Source organism: Hemitrygon akajei, unplaced genomic scaffold (genome assembly GCF_048418815.1).
Source record: "Hemitrygon akajei unplaced genomic scaffold, sHemAka1.3 Scf000054, whole genome shotgun sequence".
Classification (NCBI taxonomy): Eukaryota; Metazoa; Chordata; class Chondrichthyes; order Myliobatiformes; family Dasyatidae; genus Hemitrygon; species Hemitrygon akajei.
In genome coordinates, this window is record NW_027331940.1 from 1351597 (window position 1) to 1372031 (window position 20435).

At 49.2% G+C, this 20435-nt stretch overlaps 1 protein-coding gene across 1 annotated transcript in view; it reads left to right on the top strand.

Moving 5' to 3' along the window:
* Window positions 1–10015, top strand: part of LOC140721345 (NACHT, LRR and PYD domains-containing protein 1a-like) — a 30812-nt gene extending 20797 nt beyond the window's left edge. Inside the window, 6 exon segments of the mRNA XM_073036187.1 lie at window positions 1991–2162; window positions 2259–2324; window positions 5668–7423; window positions 8382–8468; window positions 8950–9117; window positions 9279–10015. Of these exon segments, the coding sequence (XP_072892288.1) occupies window positions 1991–2162; window positions 2259–2324; window positions 5668–7423; window positions 8382–8468; window positions 8950–9117; window positions 9279–9366 (2337 nt within the window). The 3' untranslated portion in view covers window positions 9367–10015.
* The last annotated feature ends 10420 nt before the right edge of the window (window positions 10016–20435 follow it).

Genomic DNA, 20435 nt, shown 5'->3' on the forward strand with positions numbered 1-20435 from the left:
TGATATAGATGACAAATAACAATGGACCCAACACTGATACCTGTGGCATACCACTAGTCACAGGCCTCCACTCAGAGTACCAATCCTCCACTACCACTCTCTGGCTTCTCCCGTTGAGCCAATGCCTAATCCAATTTACTACCTCTCCATGTATACCTAGCGACTGAATCTTCCTAACTAACCTCCCATGCGGGACCTTGTCAAAGGCCTTACTGAAGTCCATGTATACAACATCCACTGCCTTCCCTTCATCCAATTTCCTGGTAACTCCCAATCCACTTTCTTCAGATACCTTCTGATACCATAAAAATTGGCCTTTCTCCAACTTAAATACTTAACTCGATAGCCAGACCTATTTTTTTCATAATGATCTTTAGCCTAATGGCATTATGATCACCAGATCCAAAGTGTTCTCTTGCACACTCCTCTGTTACTTGCCCTGTCTGGTACTCTAATAGAATTCCAGTATGCACTGTCTGTAGTTGTGACCTCAATATATTGATTACGGAAACTTCCCAGATGCCAGTCCTGCACCTCCTCCATCCAAATCACATTAATGGTCACAATGTTGTAATTCAATGTTCTAATCCATGCTCAAAGCTCATCTACCTTTCCCTACAATACTTCTTGCAGTGAAATAATACGCATTTCGAAGCATTAGTTTCCTGACTTTGCATGTCAGCTTAACAGAATCTTTTCCACACAACCGCTCCATTATCCACTCTGGTTCTTCAACCCCTGCAACTCAAGTTTAACACCTCCATACTCCCCACGCAGCGCTAACAACCCTTCCCGCAAGTCGATCAGTCCCCCTCCAGTTCGGATGCAAAACGATCACGTTTGTCCAGGTACCATATTCTTTGGAAAAGAGCCCAATCATCCAAACAACTGAAACTTTCAATCATATACCATCTCATCAGCCACGCGTCAGACTATATTATCGTCCTATTTCAGGCCTCACTAGCACGTAGCACGTGTAGCAATCCTGAGAACACAATCCTGGAACTCCTGACCTTCAGCTTAGCATGTAACTACATGAACCTTCCTACTGTTGTCATTGGAACCGACGTGGACCAGGACCTCTGGCTGCTCGCCCTGCCCTTAAAAATATTTCAGACTCGATCCGCGATATCCCTTACCTTGGCAACACACCATTCAGAAATCTTGTTCTCGTCAACAGAATCTCCAGTCTGTTCTCCTAACCATTGAATTCTCACAGTCAGTGCAGCTCAGCTCTTCTCACCCTTTCCGAGTCACAAAGCCAAACTGAGTGCCAGAGGTATAATCTCTGGATATCTACTCAGCTAGCTCATACCCCAGAACAGTAAGCCTCATACCTGTTATAGAGGGGTTTCTTGCATCGAGGCATTCCGTTTTCCCCCTCCTGACCGTCACCAAGTTCCCTGTGTCCTGTGCCTTGGGTATAGCTCCCTCCATTTATATCCTGTTAGTCAACCTCTCAGCCTCCTGAATGATCCTGGGTTCAACAGCCCCAGCTCAAGTTCCTTAGCGCAGTCTGTAACAAGCTGCAGCTGGATGAAACTGCTGAAGGTGCAGGAATGTACTGGAGGTCTTCCGGTCTTACCACACCCTGTAGGAAGAGCATTCCACTATGCTGCCTGGCATTCCCACTGTTCTACCCGTGAAAAATAGAATGGAAAATACTATCCAAAATCTACCTAAAGCCTCCGCCTCTCCTCACTGAATCATTCCCGACACAAAGCATCAACACCACATTCTATCTCTGAGCTCACATACACGATGTCCGTTCCACTTAAACCTTGCCAAGCGGATACTGCCCCGCAATCTGTGGCGTTGAACAAAAAAACGACTGACCACGCTCGCTTCTTTAAAAATCTTTCCCCCATTATGAACAGTTCAATGGCTCTCAGTGATCTGCGGTGTGCAAAATGTGCTGGATCAGTCCATGTTCAGGGTAGATTTGTACCCATCCCTTCGCTCCTCAATATGTCCCTATTGTTCGTTACAGAGGGTGACTGAGCTCGCGGAGAAGAAAAACCGAGCGGGCGCTTCCAAACTCCTCCTGGATCTGGTGATGGAGAGGGGCTCCGGGGCCCAGAGGGTGATGTGAGAATCCTTTGTGAAACTACATCACCATTTACCGAAGCTGAGCAGAATATTGAATGAAATACGGGAACGCGGTACGGTGAACAATACACTGTGTTACAAATGAAAATGCAGATGAATTTACAGTATTACACAGAACATACTTCATGCAGGTTAATCTGTTTGAACAGGTGTCGGCCAGTTCGCCTACATGGACACTGAGCGGGGTTTATCTGAAGTGCCCAGACATCTGAAAGGTAAGCGATGGAACGGAAATCTCGAAGTCTTTCTTGAATTCTGAGAGTCTGAATCCTTGTCTTTCGAGGCATGTTTCTGCACTGTCAGAATCTGGGAAGCAGGTTTTTGTTGCTGTGGCTGAAAACAGGAAACCAAATGCATTTGTCACAGCCCCCCTGCACCTTCCAGGTCTCGGGCTGTGCATGCAGAGACCTCCATGAGTTAGATAAACAGACATTCCTGTCGCCTAATATTTGGAGATTTGACAAAACTGAAGCCAGACCTTACCAATTGGAGCATTCAACTCCAGCAAAGGAAATCTCACACCTCAGATCCGAAGTGGAGCGGAGCTTTGCTGTGACCACAAGACATAGAAGCAACATTCGTCCATTCAGCTCACCGAGTCTGTTCCGTCATTCCATCATGGCTGAATCTGGATCCCACTCAAGCAAACTGGTCACCATATCCTTTGATGTCCTGATTGATCAGCTTCCGTCTTAAATATATGCACGGACTGGGTCTCCAACGCAGAATATGGCAGAGTATTGTACAGAATCACTACTCGCTAAAAAAAACAAACACACTCCTTACCTCTGTTCTAAAGGGTCGCCCCCTCAATTTTGAGGCTGTGCCCCTAGTTCTGGATACTCCCACCAGAGAAAACATCCTCCCCTCATCCATCCAATCTTGTCCTTTCGACATTCGGTAGGTTTCAAAGAAATACCCCCGCATTCTTTTAAATTCCACTTTTGCCCAAAGTTGCCAAAGTTCTCCTCATATGGTAACCCCTTCATTCCCGCAATCATCTTCGTAAAACTCCTCTGTACTCTCTCCAATGACACCTCCTTTCTGAAATATGGGATCCAAAACTGTTGACAATTCTCCAGGTGCGGCCTGACGAGTGTCTAATAAAGGCTCAGCATCACTTTTTTGATTCCCCTTGAAAAAAATACCAACTTTGCATTTGCCTTCATTACCACAGACTCGACCCATAAATTAAAATTCTGAAAGTCTTGCACGAGGACTCCGAAGTCCCTCTGTACATCTGATGTTTGGACCTTCTTCCCATTCAGATAATGATCCGCTGTATTGTTCCTTTTACCAGAAGGTATTTTCATACATCTCCCAACACTGCATTCCATCTGTGACATTTCTGCCTATTCTTCCAATTGGTCTAAGTCCTGCTGCAAACGCCTTGCTTCCTCAGCACTACCTAAACCTCCATCTATCTTCGTATCATCCGCAAAACCATCAATTCCATTAAATTATTGACAAATAATTTGAAAAGTAGTGGTCCCAATACAAACCCTGAGGAATACTACTAGTCACGGGTAGCCAACCAGAAAAGGCCCCTTTTATTCCCAATCGCTGCCTCCGGTCTGTCAGCGATTCCGTTACCCTTGCCAGTACCTTTACTGCAATACCATACGATTATAACTTTTAAAGGAGTATCATAAAGGTATTCAGAAATACCTTCTGAAAATCCATGTAACTGGCATCCACTACCTGTCCTTTGTCCACTCTGCTTGTTACTACCTCGACGAACTTTAACAGATTTGTCAGGCAAGACTTCACGTAACAGGGACCTCAATGACTTTGTCTTATTTTGTCATTAGTCTCCAAACACCTCGAATCATCAAAATTAATAATAGACTCGAACAATTTCCCAACCACTGAGGTTTGGCTAACTGGCTTATAATTTACTTTATTTCTCCCTTCTCCCTTCTTAAAGAGTAAAGTGACATGTGCAGTCCTCCACTCCTACGGGACCATGCCAGAATCGAGCAATTCTTGAAAGATCACAGCCAATGCATCTGTTATCTCTTCAGGAACCTCTGTTAGGACTGTGGGATGTAGTCCATCTGGCCCAGGTGACTTATCCCCCTTAAGACCTTTTAGTATGCCGAGCACTTTTTCATTTATAGCAGCAATGACACTTACTCCTCCTGCCTGTCACTGCACACTGCTAGCGTGTTCCACAGTGAAGACATATGCAGAGTACCCATTAGGATCTTCTGCCATTTATTTTATCCACATTACTATTTCACAGCATTACTATTGGATTTTCCAATGATCCAATGTCAATTTTCATCTCCTTTTACTCTTTGTAACTGAAAAAACAGGTTAGTTATCGTGCTGCATATTACTAGCTTGCCTGGCCTCATAATTCACCTTTTCCATTTTTATAGCTTTTCTCGTTGCCTTTTGTTGTTTTAAAAGGTTTCAGCTTCCCACTCACTTTTGACCTTTCTTTGGCTTCTATCCAGTCCTTAACGTCCTTTGTCAGCCACCGTTGCCTGCACATGCCATTTGGAGTCTTCTTACCCTGTGGACCATATCTATCCTGCGCCTTGTGAACTGTTCCCAAAAAACTTCAGCCATCTCTGCTTTGCCGTAATCCCCAATGGTATCCTTCTCTAATCCATCTGGGCAAGCTCCTTTCTCATGCCTCTGTAATTCGCTCTGCAATACGATATACGTGACTTGTGCTTCTCTCTCTCTCAAAGTTCAGCATTAATGCCATCATATTATGATTACTGCCTCCTAAAGGTTTCTTTACTTTAAGCTCCCTGATAACATCTGCTTTATTACTTAACACCCAGTCTAAGATAGCCTTTCCCCGAGTAGACATTCAATAACTTCCCTCTATTGCGATGAGATACTCCAAAGTATGCTTGATTGTCCTATTCCTCTTGTATATTGAAGTCCCCCATTTCAAATGTTTCATTACCTTTATTACATACCTTTTCCACCTCACTTTACCATCTCAACCCTTCTTCTTTGCTACTATTTTGAAGCCCATATATGATTCCAATAATGGCTTTATTACCCTTGCAATTTCTTAGCTCCACCCACAAGGATTCAACATTCTCTGACCCCATCTCACCTCTTTCTAGAGATGTAATTCCATCTCTAGCCAACAGAGCTACACCACTGTCTATGTCGACCTGCCGGTCTATTCGGTACAAAGTGTATCCTTTGTTGAGCTCCCAACTATGGCCTTCTTTCATCCATGACTCTGTGATGCCCACAATGTTATACCGACCAATCTCTAACTGTGCCGAGTTTATGGACCTTATTCCAAATTCTGAGCACATTTAAATACAACACCTTCAAAACCTTCAGTCCTGCATCTGCACCCTTTTGAATTTTGCCTCTCTCCACATGTGGAACCTGTAACAGCGAATCTCAAACAGATCAGAAATGTTTCTGGACCATCGTTCATTTTCAGACACTCTTGTCTCTGATCTCCCGATTTCACCCAAACACTGTCTTTAACAAGTATTTTTACTCAGGAAAATATGTTGTGTGCTCCATGTTCATCAGTTCAAGCACTGACAATCTATTTCTGTCCGTCCTAAGATGTTCGAAGGAAACACAAGGAGACTCTGCGGACACAGACTGAAACACTGAGAGTGAACACGATCCTGATGAGGGAGAAGGTGAAGGTTTTCCAGCTGGTTGATCGATACGCTGAGCTCACGGTCATTTCTACTGTTCGAGATCGGAGACTGGTGGAACATGAGCTGCTGGCAAGAGGCAGAGACCACGAGGAGTGGAGAGAGAAACATCTCCGGGAGAAGCTGGAAAAAATACGGACTGATCAGTTATTCAGGAGGAGTTTTGTTCAAAAATTGAAAAGGTCTCTCTCTGGAAACAAATTTGGGATGTCCGCAGCAGTGGCCGGAGTCCCGGGGATCGGGAAAACAACCATGGTACAAAAGATTGTTTATGACTGGGCGACGGGGAAAATATTCCAACGATTCCAGTTTGTCTTCAGTTTCAAATTCCGAGAGTTAAACTCCATTAACTGCAGAATAAACCTGAGAGAACTGATTCTGGATCAGTATCCTTACTTTGGGAATTTACTGAGAGAGGTCTGGAAAAACCCAGAGGGATTGCTGTTTATATTCGATGGCTTGGATGAATTCAAACATATAATCGATTTTGCTGACAGTCAGAGAGATACAGAACCCAAGCACCAGTGCCCAGATCCAGAGTGGTGGTGTGAAGTGTCTGATATTGTGTACAGTTTAATCCAGGGCAAGCTGCTCCCAGGGTGTTCAGTGCTGGTGACCACCCGCCCCAATGCGTTACATTTATTGGAAAAGGCAGAGATCAGTGTCCGGGCCGAAATCCTGGGATTTGTTGGTGAGGAAAGGAAGGAATATTTCACCAGACATTTTGTAGATCAGACGGTGGCGGAAGCTGTTTTCAAACACGTGAAGGAGAACGAGATCCTGTACACCATGAGCTACAACCCTTCCTACTGCTGGATCCTCGCTCTGGCACTGGGCCCCTTCTTCACACAAAGAGTCAGGGACCCGCAGCGAGTTCCCAAGACCATCACCCAACTGTATTCCTACTATATTTACAACATGCTGAAAAACCACGGCCGTGAGATTGAGAGCCCCCGTGATGTGTTACTCAGGGTTGGTCAGATGGCCTTCAGAGGAGTGTCCAGGAAGAAGATTGTGTTTACAAATGGAGATCTGATGAAGTACAATCTGCAGCCTTCCCAGTTCCTGTTCGGTTTCCTGATGGAGCTTTTGGAGAGAGAGGATTCTGCCCGGAGCGTGGTGTACACATTCCCACACCTCACCATCCAAGAGTTTGTAGCTGCAGTCGCACAATTCCTGAATCCACATCCTGGGGATATCCTGATATTCCTCTCTGAAGCCCACAACACGACAGATGGGCGATTTGAGGTATTTCTCCGTTTTGTTGCTGGTCTCTCCTCCCCAATGACAGCTCGGGGCCTGGAGGAGATTCTGGGTCCATTTCCTCATGAAACAACCTGCCGGGTGATTGACTGGGTGAAGGAGGAGGTTAAACGCCAGAGTAGAAACACGAGGAGTGAAGCTGGTAATAGGAGCTTCCTGAACACATTACACTACCTCTTTGAGTCTCAGAATCGTGGACTGGCTCAGGCCGCACTGGGATCTGTGGAATCACTTTCATTCAGTGGAATGACACTGACCCCGATTGACTGCGCGGTCCTGTCTCATGTCATCGGATTCTGTGATACAATAAAACACCTCGACCTGGAGAACTGCCACATTCAGCTTGAAGGAATCCAGCGGCTGGGAGCCGGGCTGCACAAGTGCCAGGAGTTGAGGTAACTTGATTTATCTGTCACTCTGAACAGTGAAACAGTTCCATTGTGTTGTTTCAAAGTAAATGAATTTAGGTTTAACTGCGATAAATCAGATTGTTGAGCAGTGTGACAAATGCCCAGGGGATCGGTCAGTAATTCCCCAAAGACAGGAGTGTTCTGTGGCTCCTTGTGAAGGGATGTTGGAGACTTCATCAGATCAGTGAACAACGGCCATCGGTTTAATGGTACTAAATCACAGGAGTGGCCGTGTTTCTCGCTGCCTGTGACACGTCCATTGACTATGTTCCTTCTTGCTGTTACTGACACCCAGACCGACACTGACTGCAGCAGGTGGGTCAGAGATTCACACCCCTTTCCCGATGAGGGACAAGAGACCGTCAGCAAACTGTCCCAGTGAGAAGGAAAGAAATACCATTGTGAGATTGTCCTCCCCTGCCCTTCCCCGTGTGACTATCACCATCAGTCCACCGGTGTGACTGTGCTCACTACCAGATACACATAACCCATGGGTGAATCTTCTCTCCCGATTGTGGGACTCAGTTCAGACCCACCCCTTCTGTGCATCCATTTGTCTTGTGGGATTGTGTTTTCACATCAGTATCCTTATGTGGGATCTCTATTCCCCATCCCACTTCCTCCTTCAAGTTCCGTCCTTTTCCTCACTGTGAGACGTTCTCCAACCCTGCTCCCTCCTACTGTCTCACATCAGGTACACTTTTCTAACCATTGGGGAATGAGACAGAATATGTGGAGTTTACAGGGTCACACCGACAGACTAAATTCCTGACATTCGGTGAATACGCTGGAGCTGGTCACTGAGGGACATTGACAGTGATGGGAACTCCGATCAGTGATTTACTGAAGGGTTTAATGTTTCCTGAAATATCCAAGTGAGAGAAATTCCCTCAGACCCACGGTTTGAATCACTTTGTTCATCAATTTGTCTGTTTGTGTTCAGACTCGGGGTGAATGAATTGGGAGATTCGGGAGTGAAACTGGTGTCTGCGGCTCTGAAGAACTCGGAGTGTAAAATACAGAAACTGTGGTAAGTAGCAGACTGTGGCAGATTATGTTTCCAGTTGCTGGGTGTCTGACACTGACCAGTAATGTGATGAGTAATTATGCTACTGCTAAACACTGGGGATTTGTACCGTCTCCTGTCTCTCTGTGTCCTTCACCCTCACTCTCTCTCATCTCCAGGCTGGGGGATGTCGGTCTCACAGATTCTGGTGCCGAAGATCTCGGCTCCGCTCTCAGTACAAACCCATCACTGATGGAGCTGGACCTGAATGGTAATAAACTGGGAGTTTCCGGAGTGAATCTGGTGTCTGCGGCTCTGAGGAACCCGGAGTGTAAAATACAGAAACTGGGGTAAGTACCAGACTGTGAGAGATTGTGTTTACAGTCACTGTGTGTCTGACACTGAACATTAAGGTGATCAGTAATTGTGTTACTGATAAACACTGGGGATTTGTACCGTCTCCTGTCTCTCTGTGTCCTTCACTCTCACTCTCTCTCATCTCCAGGCTGTTGAATGTCGGCCTCACAGATTCTGGTGCCGAAGATCTCGCCTCCGCTCTCAGTACAAACCCATCACTGACGGAGCTGAACCTGGGATTAAACTCGCTCACAGACCGATCTGTCCCCGCTCTCCGCCGCCTCATACTGACCCTTCCGAGTCTGGAGCGGATCCGGTGAGTGTTTGTGTTAATGTTCAATGTGATAAAATATCAGCCGATCCGCGGGTTTTCTGGTGATATTTGTCTGTGAGTGTTGAAACATTAACCTCAGTCCCCTGTTACTGACACTGTTGGGTAATCTGTTTATTTCGTCTTTATTCCTCCATCTGATTCAGGCTGTGGGGGAGTCGGTTCAGTGAGACCGGGGAGAAGGAACTGAGATCTCTGCAGGAACCCAGACCCGGACTGACAGTGACCGTGTAAACAACTGAATGTGTGAACATTCCCGTTCGCGGGATGGTGGCATTTGGCTGATTCCCTGCCCTCCCCTTTAACTCCCACTTTACCTTTAATGGCCGCGCATCAGGTTTAATTCCCAACCGTTCCAACGGAACTGGCTCCAGTCTCGCGACATCGAAAGTGATCCCGCAGTGACTTATTTCCGCCTATTGTCCAGCGGCCCAGCTTCCGCTGGATGTGCTAGTTCTAGACTCCCCCTGGCAATCAGACAGTCAGGAAGAGCCCGGGATGGCGGGCTGGGACACTGGTGTCCCGGTGTGGGATTATCCCGGGATAATAATCTTTTTACTCCCTTTGCTAAGGATGGTGCATGCGGCAGTCTGGCCGATATAATGATGTTAAATTGACAAATAGCTCTGCAGTGACCCTGGATCTGCAGCGATCCCGGACACGGTCCTGAAGTGTGATTTTATAATCATCGGTTCCTCGATGCAGAGTGACGGTGAGAAACGGGACGGAATATTCAAACTGGCACTGGTTCTCGCCGTTCAGTTAATTGTGTGTGACTGTGAGTGAGTCGGGAGCAGCTTATTTATTCCCGCACGTCAGCAGCTCACACATTGTTTGATTTACATTTGTCATGATGAAATCAATAAACTGCTGTAACTTCCTGTCCTGGTGCCGGACTCGAGTTTTATTTGAGGTTTCTGCTGCCCCCGCACCCTCTGCACTGCAACAGTGGGTCGGAGCTCCTCACACTGACACAGTAGCGTCTCAGCTCCAGGCTGAGGGAGGGTGGACCGTCAGAGTCTGGGTGCCCAGGATCTCATCTCCACCCATCATCCATTCTGGCTAAATGATCCGCTCCTGTCCTCCGCAGATAGTTAAAATCGACTGCAATAACAGACATGAGTACTCTGAGGTCCAGAGTACGAGAGGGCCCATCAAATCGTCCCATCACACACTCCCGGGGTCAGACACAGAGACAATCTCCCTCCACACCGTCCCATCACACACTCCCGGTGTCAGACAGAGAGTGAATCTCCCTCCACACCGTCCCATCACACACTCCCGGTGTCAGACAGAGAGTGAATCTCCCACCACACCATCCGAATCACACATTCCCGGGGTCAGACACAGAGTGAATCTCCCTCCACACCGTCCCATCACACACTCCCGGGGTCAGACACAGAGTGAATCTCCCTCCTCACCGTCCCATCACACACTCCCGGGGTCAGACACAGAGTGAATCTCCCTCCACACTGTCCCATCACACACTCACGGGGTCAGACACAGAGTGAATCTCCCTCCCCACCGTCCCATCACACACTCCCGGGGTCAGACACAGAGTGAACCTCCCTCCACACCGTCCCATCACACACTCCCGGGGTCAGACACAGAGTGAATTTCCCTCCACTCTGTCCCATCACACACTCCCGGGGTCAGACACAGAGTGAATCTCCCTCCACACCCTCCCATCACACACTCCCGGGACCAAACACAGAGTGAATCTCCCTCCACACCGTCCCATCACACACTACCGGGGTAAGACACAGAGTGAATCTCCCTCCACACCGTCCGAATCACACACTCCCGGGGTCAGACACAGAGTGAATCTCCCTCCACACCGTCCCAACACACACTCCCGGGGTCAGACACAGAGTGAATCGCCCTCCACACCGTCCCATCACACACTCCCGTGGTCAGACACAGAGTGAATCTCCCTCCACACTGTCCCATCACACACTCACGGGGTCAGACACAGAGTGAATCTCCCTCCCCACCGTCCCATCACACACTCCCGGGGTCAGACACAGAGTGAACCTCCCTCCACACCGTCCCATCACACACTCCCGGGGTCAGACACAGAGTGAATTTCGCTCCACACTGTCCCATCACACACTCCCGGGGTCAGACACAGAGTGAATCTCCCTCCACACCATCCCATCACACACTCCCGGGACCAAACACAGAGTGAATCTCCCTCCACACCGTCCCATCACACACTACCGGGGTCAGACACAGAGTGAATCTCCCTCCACACCGTCCGAATCACACACTCCCGGGGTCAGACACAGAGTGAATCTCCCTCCACACCGTCCCAACACACACTCCCGGGGTCAGACACAGAGTGAATCGCCCTCCACACCGTCCCATCACACACTCCCGGGGTCAGACACAGAGTGAATCTCCCTCAGCACCGTCCCATCACACACTCCCGGGATCAGACACAGAGACAATCTCCCTCCACACCGTCCCATCACACACTCCCGGTGTCAGACAGAGAGTGAATCTCCCTCCACACCGTCCCATCACACACTCCCGGTGTCAGACAGAGAGTGAATCTCCCACCACACCATCCGAATCACACATTCCCGGGGTCAGACACAGAGTGAATCTCCCTCCACACCGTCCCCATCACACACTCCCGGGGTCAGACACAGAGTGAATCTCCCTCCTCACCGTCCCATCACACACTCCCGGGGTCAGACACAGAGTGAATCTCCCTCCACACTGTCCCATCACACACTCACGGGGTCAGACACAGAGTGAATCTCCCTCCCCACCGTCCCATCACACACTCCCGGGGTCAGACACAGAGCGAACCTCCCTCCACACCGTCCCATCACACACTCCCGGGGTCAGACACAGAGTGAATTTCCCTCCACACTGTCCCATCACACACTCCCGGGGTCAGACACAGAGTGAATCTCCCTCCACACCATCCCATCACACACTCCCGGGACCAAACACAGAGTGAATCTCCCTCCACACCGTTCCATCACACACTCCCGGGGTCAGACACAGAGTGAATCTCCCTCCACACCGTCCGAATCACACACTCCCGGGGTCAGACACAGAGTGAATCTCCCTCCACACCGTCCCAACACACACTCCCGGGGTCAGACACAGAGTGAATCACCCTCCACACCGTCCCATCACACACTCCCGTGGTCAGACACAGAGTGAATCTCCCTCAGCACCGTCCCATCACACACTCCCGGGGTCAGACACAGAGTGAATCTCCCTCCACACCATCCCATCACACACTCCTGGGACCAAACACAGAGTGAATCTCCCTCCACACCGTCCCATCACACACTCCCGGGGTCAGACACAGAGTGAATCTCCCTCCACACCGTCCCAACACACACTCCCGGGGTCAGACACAGAGTGAATCACCCTCCACACCGTCCCATCACACACTCCCGTGGTCAGACACAGAGTGAATCTCCCTCAGCACCGTCCCATCACACACTCCCGGGGTCAGACACAGAGTGAATCTCCCTCCACACCATCCCATCACACACTCCTGGGACCAAACACAGAGTGAATCTCCCTCCACACCGTCCCATCACACACTCCCGGGGTCAGACACAGAGTGAATCTCCCTCCACACTGTCCGAATCAAACACTCCCGGGGTCAGACACAGAGTGAATCTCCCTCCACACTGTCCCATCACACACTCCGAGGGACAGTCTCGGGAAAAAAGGTCTCTCGTGTGAGATATATCAACTGAGTTGAATCAGATTACAGAGGACACTGTCATTGTGCAGGGGACACACACACACACACACACACACACGCACACGCACACGCACACAAACGCACAAACACACACGTTGAATATATGTAGAAGTGCTCACAGAGACTAGGAGGGATGCAATTTGCACAGACCAGGGGAGGGTGGGAGGGAGTACAAACGGGCAAGGGAGTACAGATGAAATTCATAAACAAAGCAGCTAACAATCACATTTGAATTCTAGAGTCGAGAGATCGCCCAGGATGAAGTCAAAGTTGAGGATAGTTTTGCAAAGCGGGACTCCACCCCTTCGTCCTCTACTACGGTCCGCACTCCTCACAGGACGCTGTCCCTTCCCTTCTACTCACACGGACCGCGATCCCAATTAAATGCCATTCTTTCCCATTTTATTCCCACCATTCGCATTACCAAAGGACCCTACCCCTTCACATTCACTCCCACTCTTTGCCTGCCAGTGGGGACACGGCCCTTCCCATTTACTCCCACCCTCTGCACCGCTTCCCATTCACGCCAATCGTCCGAACTTCCAATCCATACATTCCCAATCACTCCCAATGAGACCCAAACCTTCCCATTCACTACCACCCTCTGCACCGCTTCCCATTCACTCCAATCGTCCGAACTCCCAATCCATACATTCCCATTCACTCCCAATGGGACCCAAACCTTCCTATTCACTACCACCATCTGCCTCCCAATGGGACTCCTTCCAGTTCATTTCTAATGGGTCTGTGAACCTGGAAATTGGCTGGGAGGCCCGAATTCTGTGATTGACAGAACTCGGAGTGGCGTTTAGGAAAGTTGACGAGAACGCCGATGGTTTATTAGTTACAAGGAAAGTCGAGGATCGTGTGGATGTTGACGACTTTGTAAAACTGACGAGGTTCTAACTTTTGGTGTACACGGTGTAGATGATCGGACTGATGGACATTCGGCACGCCTTCCTGAAGATGGTGGGGGGTGGGGGTGCGTGTGAGAGAGGTTTATGGTTTCCGTGTCCCCACGCCGGGAGATTCATTGCGCCCGGTTCCCGGTGTCCACATAGCACACAGGAAGTTATACAGGGCACGGTTCCCGATCTCTGTCTCCACACCGAGAGTTTTACCGCGCACGGTGTCGGGTCTCTGTATCGACACCGGGAATATTACCACACACGTTTCGTGGTGTCTGTATCCTCCTCTCTCCCCGACACTCGGAGTGATGACGCACAGGATCCGGAGAGGAGCATGTCGGATCGGTCTCTATTGTTTGCGATATATTTATTATTAGTGATAAACAGTCTGCGCAATCGAGTGGACGGTGGTCGAGAGTGTATGTCCTGCGAGGGGCTCCTGATTGAAAATGGTGAATATGGAGGGAACAACAGAAGGATTTAGAATGGTCTCTAGGGAGGGAGTGAAAGGTTGACTGAAAATGGACTCCGGGGAGAGAATGAGGGGCTGAGTGACAATGGGCGCCAGGAAGGGGACGATGGGCGGAATTAAGATGGCCGTGGTCAGCTTGTTTCTCATGGCCGGCAGGGAGGGAGTGATACACTGACAAGAGAGTGGGAGTGACAGGCGGAGTAAAATGACCAACAGGGTTGGTATTGTGCACTGACTGAAAATTATCACGGGGTGGGGGGGGGAAGTTATGTGCTGATTAAAAATAAGATTCTGGATTAAAGCCAGAATATAAAATTATCACCAGGGAGAGAGTGACGCCCCGAGATAACATTGTCACCAGGGAGGGAGTGACGCGCGAATTGAAAATGATCCGTGAGGGAGGGATGCACTGAGAGAAAATGGACGCCAGGAAGGGAGCAACACACTGACAACCCGGAGGAAATGGCGGCCCGACCTGAAATAGTCCCTGCTTCCTTTGTTACAATGGCCGACAAGGAGAGAATGATGGACGGAACTCAAATGGCCAACAGGGAGGGAGAGACGCACCGGGTAAAATGGCCTAAATGGAGACAATGGCACATTGAGAAGAGGGAGGGGGTAATAGGTCGATGTAAAACGATCTATTGGGAGAGAGTGACGCTCTGACAAAAAATGGTCGCTGCTTCGCTTAAGATGTCTGACGGGGCAATTTAGGGTTAGTGATACATTGTTTAAATTGAGCGCCGGGAAGGGATGTTGTGAGACTCCGATTGAAAACTGCTGTCACCATCGTTAATTTTGTTGAGAAATAGGGAGAGATGTGGTGACTGAAGGAGACCCCGTTCGGCCGGGTTGAAACGGGACCAAGGAGGGAGAGATGTGGACTGAAGGAGACCCCGTTCGGCCGGGTTGAAACGGGACCTAGGAGCGAGCGACGCCTCGGTTAAAGTGATCGGCAGAGTGGGAGTGAAAGACACGTTGACTTCAAACGGCCGACGCTTCACTTGAAATGGCCTCTGGGGAGAGAGTGACGGCTTTGGTAGAAGTGAGCACAAGAGAGGGAGGGACGCGCTGATTTAAAATGGGAGAATCCTTGGTTAATGTGGCCGCCAGGGATGGTGTGAGACATTGACTTACAATGGCCACTGTCACACTCAGAATCTATGGCGAAGGAACATGCGCTGCCCATGGATACAATCCCGGGATCGAGTGTGTTATTGATTGTAATAACAGTATTTTAATTTGTGTTTTATATAGTCTTGCATATTGTATATATGTTTTAATTCTAATAATGTTGTCATTGAATAAACTAATGTATATATCTCAGATATTTACACATACACATATACATGTGGGTTTTGGGGAGGAGGGGTGAGGGGTTTGGGAGGAAGAGGAGTGATGGAACGAGGAGTGGACTGAGGAGATGGTGAGCGTGGCGAAGTCACTGACTCAATAAGGGACGAAAAGGGGAGGGGCGAAAGTTGCTGTCACAAACTGGTGCCCGACATGGAGAAGATAGAGACGGAGTGAGGAGGAGTGAAACGACAGGAAGGGAGCGGGGGTGATGGGACGGGGATGGAGGGGATGTAATGGGACGTAGAGGGAAGGGAAGTGATGGGACATGGAAGAGGGGGAAGTAATGGGACGGGGGGGAATGATCTGAGAGGACAGGTCTGAGAGAACAGTATGAACGATTGGGGAATGACTTTTTCAATAGTGGAGGATGAATGGGTGATGACATTTCCTTCGCAAATAAGACGCGCTGCAAGAAAGGGGGCGTGTTCTGGGGAAAGTGGGAGCGAGGGGTCGGGGACGCGGTCAGGGCTGATAGGACGGAGAGTTGAGTGTCTCAACGGAGGGAGAGGGGAGCGACTCATTCAACAACTGAAGGAAGGGAATGCATGGGGGAGCGAAATTTCCCATCAGAAAATGTTCGCCACCCAGGATGTGGTGGATGGCGGGAGAAAGGGCAAGGGGTCAGAGAGGGGAGGGTGTCAAGAGTGACGGGGTGTGTAGGGGTTTGACTCACTGGGTAACAGAGGGAGGGAAGGCGATGAGGAAAGGCGAAAATTGGCATCGCGAAATGGAAGCCAACCAGCATAAGATGTAGAGCATCGAAATGGCGGGGATAGGAAAGCGAGGGGAGGGAGGGAAGGGGGTTTGCGAATGATGCGATGGGAAGGAAGGTGTCAAGATGCAGAGTGTGAGGGAGTGACACACTTCGTGGTGGAGGAAATGAGAGGGAGGATTACACACTGTCACAAAATGTCTGTCGGCAGAAGGTTCAATGGAGAGTTGGGAGACCGAGGAGGGAGGGAATGGAGAGGAGGGATGAGGAGTTGATATTGAATAAACAGGGAGGGAAGTGAGTAGAAGGTGAGGGTAAGGGTGTGCCTCATTCTATGATACTAGGAACGTAGTTACCAATATTAACCATCACAAAATGGCTGCCAGCCAGCGTGAGATGGGCGGTGATAGAGGGGAGAGCGAGGGGACAGGGAGCGGAGTGTTTCAGGAGTGACGGGATGGGGTGAGGGTGGGAGGGGCGACTCGTAACAAGGGAGCGGGAACACTGAGGGGTACCCATGGGGAGGAATATATATAGTTTGGCACCGTTACCACCCCTCCCATCTCCTAAATACCGCCTTGATTTTTTTCCCCTCCCTTCCTCAGGTCGCCTGCCCCGAATACTTCAGTCTGTCCCGTGGATTGGGGGACGCGTTGTCCCTGAGGCCCGTGAAAGGCAGGAGTGGGCGCGGGCTTACTGGAGAAGATGGAGGCTAGGTCTATCGGTGCCGGCTGGTTAGGAGCGGGCGGGGTGAGAGGGAGTGATCAGATTGAGGAGGGGAGGGGAGAAAGAAAGTTGAGTAGAGGAGACGAGAGGAGCGTCTGAGCGTCGTCCATTACCCACGCTCTCACCGCCTCTCTCTCCCACACACTCCCCTCTCTTCCCCTCTGTCCCCTTTTCCCTCTCCATCTATTCCCCCTCCTCTCTCTCCCCCACCCTATCCTCCAGCCCCTCTCACCACCCGTTGTTTCCGTCCTCCCCCATCACCATCTCTCTCTCTATCCTCCCCCACGCTGCCTCGCCCCGTCTCTATATCCCCGGTCTCATCCCAAAGCTCTCCCTCATCCCGGCTGTTCTCTCATCTACGATTTCTCTCCCTCTCCTACTGGTCTATCTCCCGTCTTGGTCTCCCCTTCTCCCACACTGGCCTTTCTCTCCGTCTCACTCCCTAATAACCCCAGTCGCTCTCTCTCCGCCCTCCCAGATTCTCTCCTCTCCCAGATTCCTCTCTCCAACATTCTCTTTCAAGTTAAAAGTAAATCTATTATGAAAGTACATCTACCGTCACCATATACAGCTCTGAAATTCAGTTTAGAAACAGAGAACATAGGAACACAGAAAAACTAGAGCACAATACAGGCCCTTCGGCCCACAAAGCTGTGCCGAGCATGTCATTTCCTTGCAGGCATACACCAAAAGCAATATAAAATAATAACGATAATAGAATAAATGAAACATATCTTCTGATGGTAATTAGGCAGGGTTTTCTTCCGCCAGGGTCCTTTCTCAACTCTCCCCTTACCCCCGTCTGTCTGCTTCAGACTCTCAGTCCCTCTCCGGACTCTCTAACCTAGAGCTCTTTCTCTCCGTCTCTCTCTCTCCCTGCTGTCTCCCTCTCTTTCATCCCATCGAACCGTGACGTGGAGTGTGAGAAGTGTGGTGGGGGTAAATCTCTCTCTCTCTCTCTTCTCTCTGTCTGTCTGTCTGTCTGTCTGTCTGTCTGTCTCTCTCTCTCTCTCTCTCTCTCTCTCTCTCTCTCTCTCCCTCTCTCTCTCTCTCTCTCTCTCTCTCCCCCCGCCCCCTTTCTCCCCGATGCCGCAGTCCCTTTCTCTCAATCCAACCCCAGACTCTCCCACGGAGGATGTGCGAGGAGAGAGAGAAGGATTGTTATAGAGAAGGATTTCGAGGCAGTGAGTAAAAAAAAGTGACAGTCAGACAGGCAGACAAATACGGGAGAGACAGAAAAAACACAGAAAGCAAACCCGAGGGAGAGAGTGAGAGAGTAAGTCCGAGAGAGCAATCAGTGAAACCGAGAGAGTGAGAGAGAGAGGGAGAGGAGAGAGAGAGAGAGAGAGAGAGAGAGAGAGAGAGAGAGAGAGAGAGAGAGAGAGAGAGAGAGAGAGAGAGAGAGAGAGAGAGAGAGGGAGAGAGAGATACACAGAGAAATCAAGTGAATGTGTGCGTGTGTGTGAGAGAGAGAGAGAGAAAGGGAGAGACTGAGAGAGTAAGTCTGAGAAAGCAATGAGTAAAACCGGGACAGTGAGAGATAGAGAGACAGAGAAATCAAGTGAATGAATGAGAGAGAGAGAGAGAGAGAGAGAGAGAGAGAGAGAGGAGAGAGAGAGAGAGAGAGAGAGAGAGAGAGAGAGAGAGAGAGAGAGAGAGAGAGAGAGAGAGAGAGAGAGAGGGGGGCAGACAGTGAGAGTAAGGAGTGTGATAGTTAAAGAGAGAGGGAGAGATGCAGAGAGAGACAGTGAGTGTCAGGATGAGTGTCAATCGGAGACGAGATGTGGACGGATCAGCGACGCGTGAAGGCTCCATTCAGAGCAGCAGAAACTCGCACCGCAGCTCGGGAAAAGGAGGAACTGGCGAACGGAGCGAGAATGGGAAACCTCAGACCCTCCCCTTGTGCTGTCTTGGTTACTGTGTTCGGGTCAGAGAGAATGGAACATCCCAATCCCTTTCTAAGTGTGTGTAGCTCCCTCACCAGCTTCTCTCCTCTGTCCACCACGCCTCACCTCCTCCATCTCCCCATCCTCCTCACCCGTCACCATCCCCACACAGCAGTATGTCAAGTCAAGTCAAGTCGTCTCACTTTTTATTGTCATTTCGACCATAACTGCTGGTCCAGTACACAGTAAAAACGAGACCACGTTTTTAGGATAGTGGTGCTAAATGAAACAATACAAAACTACACTGAACTACGTAAAAACAACTCTGCAGACCTACACAGGATAAAGTGCACAAAACAGTGCAAGCAGAACAATAAATAATAGGCAGTACAATAAAGACAATGGACACAGTAGAGGGCAGTAGGTTGGTGTCAGTCTAGACTCTGGGTATTGAGGAGTCTGATGGTTGGGGACAGAAACTGTATACTGTCTGGTCATGAGAGCCAGAATGCTTCGGTGCCTTTTCCCAGATGGCAGGAGGGAGAAGAGTTTGTATGAGGGGTGCATGGGGTCCTTCACAAAGCTGTTAGCTTTGCGGATGCAGCGTGTGGTGTAAATGTCCGTGACGGCGGAAGAGAGACCTCGATGATCTTCTCAGCTAACCTCACTATCCGCTGCAGGGTCTTGCGATCCGAGATGGTGCAATTTCCGAACCAGGCAGTGATGCAGCTCCTCAGGATGCTCTCAATACAACCCCTGTAGAATGTGATGAGCATGGGGGTTAGGAGATGGACTTCCTCTCATTAAATCTCCAGAAAAGCACAATACTAACCACTATTAGAATGGTCGGGAAGTTCTGAGCAATTGAAAAATGTGTGTGTCCGTACCTCTGGTTTTATCAGCTTAGCCGAGAAAAACAAAATAATACATACTGACGTGTACCACACATATATCGCATAATATCTTGGTCTGAACCGATCTGGAAATCTTACAAAAGAAAATAGGGGAAGGTTAGGGGAATGAGGAAGTTTGAAAAACACCATGCACACTGGAACTCATCTATATTAACGCCATCTAGGAAAGAAGGATGAACAGAATAAGACATAAATACTTCAGGAAACAGTCAGATACAACTTCTAAGATATTTTTACATTAATGGAAACATGATTAGCCACTCCAACAAACATATACTATTCTGATACGCAGTACACGAAACTAAAATTAAATGAAAACACAAGGATGATAAATGAAGGAAGTATCAGTACAGTAGAAACTGTTAACCAATGGAAGAGCATGAACTCCAGACGGCAACATCCTTGTAAATTTCCAGTATCATCTATCTAAGTATACATTACTAAAATGCTCATTCTGTTTCTCTGCCTGTCTAGCCTCAGCAGCGCCTCACGATGCTCACAGCAGCGACACCAACGGGAGCAAAAGGGCAGGGCAGCTCTATTTGGAGCGGTCACATTCTGCTAATCACCATCAGCACGTGCAGGATTGG